Source organism: Stenella coeruleoalba (assembly GCF_951394435.1).
Source record: "Stenella coeruleoalba genome assembly, chromosome: X".
Taxonomy (NCBI): Eukaryota; Metazoa; Chordata; class Mammalia; order Artiodactyla; family Delphinidae; genus Stenella; species Stenella coeruleoalba.
Genome location: NC_137152.1, coordinates 55,646,549 through 55,652,652, shown reverse-complemented (window position 1 = coordinate 55,652,652; position 6,104 = coordinate 55,646,549). Strand labels below are relative to the sequence as shown.

General features: G+C 54.2%; 1 protein-coding gene across 1 annotated transcript; it reads left to right on the top strand.

Moving 5' to 3' along the window:
* Positions 1–2,632: 2,632 nt before the first annotated feature.
* CXCR3 (C-X-C motif chemokine receptor 3) lies at positions 2,633–4,074 on the top strand (the record flags this gene model as incomplete). Its single annotated transcript, XM_079910546.1, has 1 exon — positions 2,633–4,074. The coding sequence occupies one exon, from the start codon at positions 2,633–2,635 to the stop codon at positions 3,719–3,721; it is 1,089 nt and encodes a 362-aa protein (XP_079766672.1). The 3' UTR covers positions 3,722–4,074.
* Between the last annotated feature and the right edge of the window lie 2,030 nt (positions 4,075–6,104).

Sequence of the window (6,104 nt, the reverse complement as noted above, 5' to 3'; positions counted from 1 at the left end):
CAAACTGCTTAGAGCAAGGACAGTCACATCTTCTGGCCACAGGAGGCGGGGAAGGACCTCGCTGCCTCACAAGTGTGTGTTTTGTCCATTAAGTTTGAGCTGAATTCAAGACCCAAGCCTGGAGGCTCAGGTGACGCATTCTGGCTGAAAACTGGACCCCAATGCCATAGCCTCAGTCTCCCTCTCTCTCTCTCTCTCTCTCTCTCTCTCTCTCTCTCTGCTTTTCACCTATGAGGAGAGAGGGAAACTGCTTGGGAGAGGCAAGGGGCTGCCTTTTCCCTCTGATAATAAGAGCAGGGCAATAGGGAGATCCCCATGTAGTCTTCCCCAACCCTATTCCCCTCCTCCTCACCCCAGAAGCAACTGCTCTCATGGATGTGTGGTGTGTCCAGTCCCTACTTTAAACTTCTAGGACAAATAGCTGTATCCAAAACAACATGGTATTGTTTTGTGTGTGTGTTTTTTCTAATTTACCTAAGTGGTGTCAAACTATACACAGTATTCCCTAACTTGCCTCTTCCACCATTGGTCATTGGCTTTTCTAGATGTGTCCATGTTAAAATATATAGCTTTTAGTTCATTTGTTTTTAACTGTGTGAATATATCATTGTTTATCCATTAGAAAGCAACTGAAGGCAGTGTGAGGAGTGGTAAAAGGAGAGTCAGACAGCTGTGGGTTCAATCGTAGCACCTACCCTTGCTTGTTATGTCTGGCGAAGGCCTTTCCCCTTTCTGGATTAGCCATGGGGATGCCGCCCACCCCCCGCCCCTACAAGGGACTTGTGTGGTTGGAATGAAGCAGTGTCAGAGAAAACGCCTAAAGCAACACCCAGCACACAGCAAGTTCATTACTAGCAGTTCCCTTTCCTTGCCCCTGTTGCTTAGCAGGGAGGGGCAATAGGAAAGGACTAGAATTAGTGTGATGGATTGCTTTCAAATATTTTCATTTTTTAAGAAGGTTCATCTCCTTTATAGAGTCAACACGTTTAGCTATCCAGTCCACAATCGTGTGAGAGCAACTCCAGCCCAGGACGGATGAGCAGCAGTTCTTACCCCTGCCCTTGCCAGCTGCCCTGCTTCTCCTTCAGACCTCTCCCCTCAAAGCACCTGCTCCTGCCCTTCCCTCGGCCCCAGGCTTTCTGGTCCCAGGCTTGTGTTCAACTCCCAGAGCAGCTTCGCCGGGCCAGCGGGATGTTGGGGTAGGAACCCCGTGGCCTTGGGTCTAGGGAGTTCTGGTATAGATCACCCCTTGGAAGAGGTTGCTGCCGAAAACCGCGTGAAACCCTGACTTCCTCTGTGTAGCGCAGGTTCCCGACCACAAGCACCAAAGCAGAGGGGCAGGCAGCACACGGCCAGGCAGCCAGAGTACCAGCCCAGCCATGGTCCCCGAGGTAAGTGCCGCTGTCCAGCCAGGCCAGACCACAGCTCCAAGTGGAGGGCCTAGGACACTAGGGGAACGTCAGGACTGGCCCACAAGCCAGGGCCACCAGAGGGTTGGGTGAATAGGTAGAGAATGCAGGGGTTGTGTAGAAGGAGCACTCTGGACTCCGGGAGCACTCCGGGAATTGGGAAACCACCTTGGCCACTGACTTGTGAATGACCACAGGCGAGACCCCTCCCCTTTCTGGCTTTGGTGCCTCATCTGCGAAACGCATGAGCTTGAGGCTCACCCCTCACGGTCCCCAAGGCTCCCTTCAGCTCTGACTTGGAACTTTGATCTTCCATGCCGGACTGAATTGGCCCCTGGGAGGCCCTCAGCTATGGGGTGGTTTGCAGGGGAAGGGGGTAAGGAATGTTTCTAATAGAGCTTGCTGGGCAAGTCCCCGGCGGGTGGCAGGCTTCAGTGTAGGGGAGGGGAAGGACAGGGGCAGAAAGCATGTGTTTGGGGGCTGCAGTGATTTGTAGAGGGGCCCCATGGGGTGGGGGGCAGGAAGTTGGAGTCCCCAGACAAGGGCTGAGGAGGGAAGAGGAGGGCCAGTGACTAGGAGAGGGGACGGCGAATAGGCGCCAGGGGACGAAGGTGGTGGAACTAGGCGTGGCCAGGACACTGAGGACCATAAGCCATGAAGGAAGGGCAAGGAGAGAGGAGAGGGGGCCGGGAGGGCTCTGGGCACAAGATGGAAGCTCTCCCTCCAGTCCACAGTCCCTGGGCCGATGGGATGACCCAGAAGGGAGAGAGAGAAGCAGCCTTCGAGAAGGGAAGTTACCAGCCCAGCACCCAGGGCGGGCACCTGGAGCTCAGAGGGCGTGGTTTAAGAAGAAAGGCAGGACAGTTACAGGGTACAGCCCAGGCCTCCGGGCCTGCCTTACAGAGGAGTTGCTTCGAGAAAGCCTCCTCAGACTAAATCTTGAAGGAGTGATGTTTTTTAATTGAAGTATAGTTGATTTACAATGTTTCAGGTGTACAGCAAAGTGATTCAGTTATGCTTACATATATATCTATTCTTTTTCAGATTCTTTTCCATTATAGATAACCTACAAGATATTGAATATAGTTCCCTGTGCCCTACAATAGGCCCTTGCTGTTTATCTATTTTACATGTCGTAGTGTGTATCTGTTAATCTCAAATTCCTAATCGAAGGAGTGACTTTTAAGGCCTTCACAGGCTCTGTGCCCTCCCTCCCTCCACAGATGAGTGAACGCCAAGAGTTCCAAGTCTCGGAGCTTGACTTCCTCCTGGAAAACTCTTCCTATGACTACGGAGAAAACGACAGTGACCCCTGCTGTGCCTCCCCACCCTGCCCGCAGGACTTCAGCCTCAACTTCGACCGGGCCTTCCTGCCCGTCCTCTACAGCCTCCTCTTCATGCTGGGGCTGCTGGGCAATGGCGCCGTGGCGGCCGTGCTGCTGAGCCAGCGGGCGGTCCTGAGCAGCACCGACACCTTCCTGCTGCACTTGGCCGTGGCTGACGCACTGCTGGTGCTGACGCTCCCGCTCTGGGCGGTGGACGCAGCCGTCGAGTGGGTCTTCGGCTCTGGCCTCTGCAAAGTGGCGGGTGCCCTCTTCAACATCAACTTCTACGCAGGGGCCCTCCTGCTGGCCTGCATCAGCTTCGATCGGTACCTGAGCATCGTGCACGCCACCCAGCTCTACCGCCGGGGTCCCCCGACCCGCGTGGCCATCACCTGTGTGGCGGTCTGGGGGCTCTGTCTGCTCTTTGCACTCCCGGACTTCATCTTCCTGTCCGCCCACCACGACAAGCGCCTCAACGCCACCCACTGCCAGTACAGCTTCCCGCAGGTGGGCCGCACGGCCCTGCGCATTCTGCAGCTGGTCGCCGGTTTCCTGCTGCCGCTGCTGGTCATGGCCTATTGCTATGCCCGCATCCTGGCTGTGCTGCTGGTCTCCAGGGGCCAGCGGCGGCTCAGAGCCATGAGGCTGGTGGTGGTGGTGGTGGTGGCCTTTGCCCTCTGCTGGACCCCCTACCACCTGGTGGTGCTGGTGGACACCCTCATGGAGCTGGGGGCCGTGGCCCGCAACTGTGGCCGAGAAAGCAGTGTGGACGTGGCCAAGTCGGTCACATCGGGCATGGGCTACATGCACTGCTGCCTCAACCCTCTGCTCTATGCCTTTGTGGGTGTCAAGTTCCGAGAGCGGATGTGGATGCTGCTCATGCGCCTGGGCTGCCCCAACCAGAGGGGCCACCAGCGGCAGCCTCCGGCTTCCCGCCGGGATTCATCCTGGTCTGAGACCACAGAGGCCTCCTACTCAGGCTTGTGAGGCTTGGGATGGGGGATCCCCCTTTCCCACGCAGCCCAACTCCCCCATTCCAGGCTCCTCCCTCGCTCACTCCCCAGACACACACTCCTTGGAGTCCCCGATGGCCCTGGTACTGCCGGGTCTCCCAGGGAGCCGCCCTCCTGGCTCTGGGGGCTGCCCCATCACTGCTCCTTAGCTGCACAGCCCCCATCCCGCCGCTTCAGAGGTGGCTGCCTTCAGGCCCTTCTTACCTTGGCCGCTCGGAACCCCACCACCCTCCTAATTCAGTAACTAGGCCTCAGCCTTCCCCGTATGCAGGGAGCATGAGGCAAACAGCATAATGGCAGCGGCCTTGGCCGGGCCTCCTGTTCCGCAGTGACTATGGCTGTGGTTCCCGAGACCTCTGTGTTTGCTCACTTTGATTTTTATGTCTAAAACTCTGCTTCAAACTTTTCAATAAACAAGCTAATCAGGACCAGGGTGTGTTAGTGCATCATTGCAGCCAGCCCTGCCCAGGCTCTGGGGATGCACTTCCTGCTTCTCCTTGTCTGGCCCTGGTCTGTGCCAAACAATGCTGCCTCTGTCTCTGTCTCCCCTCCTCTCTGCCCTCCTGGGCACACCTGTCCCTCACAGGGAAGCACCCAGGGACATGGGTGCAGGGTAGGCAGTTAGCCAACCCGCTGGCTAGACACTGTCTAGGCATAATTTGGGGAAGGGGCCTTCAGACATAAATAAGACATAGTCCCTGCACTACAGAAGCTTAGGCCAGCAAGGAAAATGTATAGGTGACAATACCAAGCAGTCTATGCCACGAGGCAAATGTGCAGCACATGTTCAGAGCACTGCGGCTGGAGCCATTTGGGAAGCCTTCTTGAAGACAGAGAAATGAGTAAGAACTTAAGGGGCAAGTAGTATTTCCAAGGGCAAAGGGAAGGAAAGATGGTATTTCCAGGCAGATGGGAGGGCAGCAGCAAAGGCGGGAAGGCTGGAAACAGCAATGCTTATTGGAGGAATGATAACTGGTCCCAACTGGCTAGAATTAAGGGTTCAGGTAGAGAAAGGGTGTAAAAGACTGAACGTTAAGTTTGGGATCAGGTGAGGGTATCATAGGTTACAAGGCTGTAGTGGTTATTCATGTTAGAGGTGACGCAGGCTCTTACTAAGGAGATACAAGTAGGACTGGAAAAAAAGGAGATCGGACGACTTGGCAGTCATTAGCACATAGGCCACCTGGAGGCATGTGTGGGCTGCAGGGAGCATCTTCCCATGGCTATAGCTGGGGTGGAAGTGAGTGGGGGAAGTGACCAGGGCTACTGAGGTAAGGCAGAGGGCTGGACCCTCCCTTTGCAGGGGTGGAACCACTGCATTGTCAGTTCTCCCTAATGAAGTCAGCAATGGGCCATGATCCAGTTTCACAGGCCAGCTGGGCTTTGCTAAGATTGCAGATGTGGCTGGAGGTGGGACTGGAGAAGAGGGACCCAAGGATTTAGCTGCGGGAGCGCATACCACCCTGTGTACATACCCGATCCCATCTATACTTGTGCTTAGGCTTCAGTTTGTGGCCACTGAAAGAACACTCTCAGCATCTGCAAAATGAAGGAAAGATGGAAGGCAGATGACAGAATAACACATCCTGCCTATAAAAAAGTATCAGTGATGCTAGACTAGTAAAGATGTTTGAGGCAGGCTGAATAACAAGTCCCCAAATGTCCACACTCTAATCCCTAGAACTTGTGAATATGTTAATGTTACCTCACATGGCAAAAGGGAATTGAGGTTGCTAATTAGCTGACTTTAAAATAAGATTTTCCTGGATTATCTGGGTGAGCCCAGTGTTATCACAAGGGTCCTTAAAAGTAAAAGAGGGAGGCAGAAGGGGAGATAGTCAGAGAAAAGAGATGTCACTGGCTTTGAAGATGGAGGAAGGGGGCCACAAACCAAGGAATGCAAGCAGCCCCTAGAAGGTGGAAAGAGAAGGAAATTGATTCCCCCGCCCAGGGCCTCCAGAGAGGAATGCGGCCCTGCCCACTCCTTGATTTTAGACTTATGAGGTCTGCGCCAGACTTCTGACCTCCCGAGCTGTAAGATAATACATTTGTGTTGTTTTAAGTCACTAAACTTGTGGTAATCTGCTTTGGCAGACTGTTTTGGCAGAAACAGAAAACAAATACAACGTTGATTCCAGTCTACATCCCAGACAGCTCCCAAAAGTGGGGAGGTTGTTGAAGTGCTTATGGGCAGTCACAAAAATCCAAGAGAAACCCTAAACGGAGGCTGTTCTTCCAGACACATCCTGGAGAGCCTGAGAGGTCCGGGGGCTTAGACAAAGACCCAAGGGTTTGTTCTGCTCTGGACATGGGTTGTCAATGAACAGACTTTGCTAACAAGTGAGCTGCAGAAAACA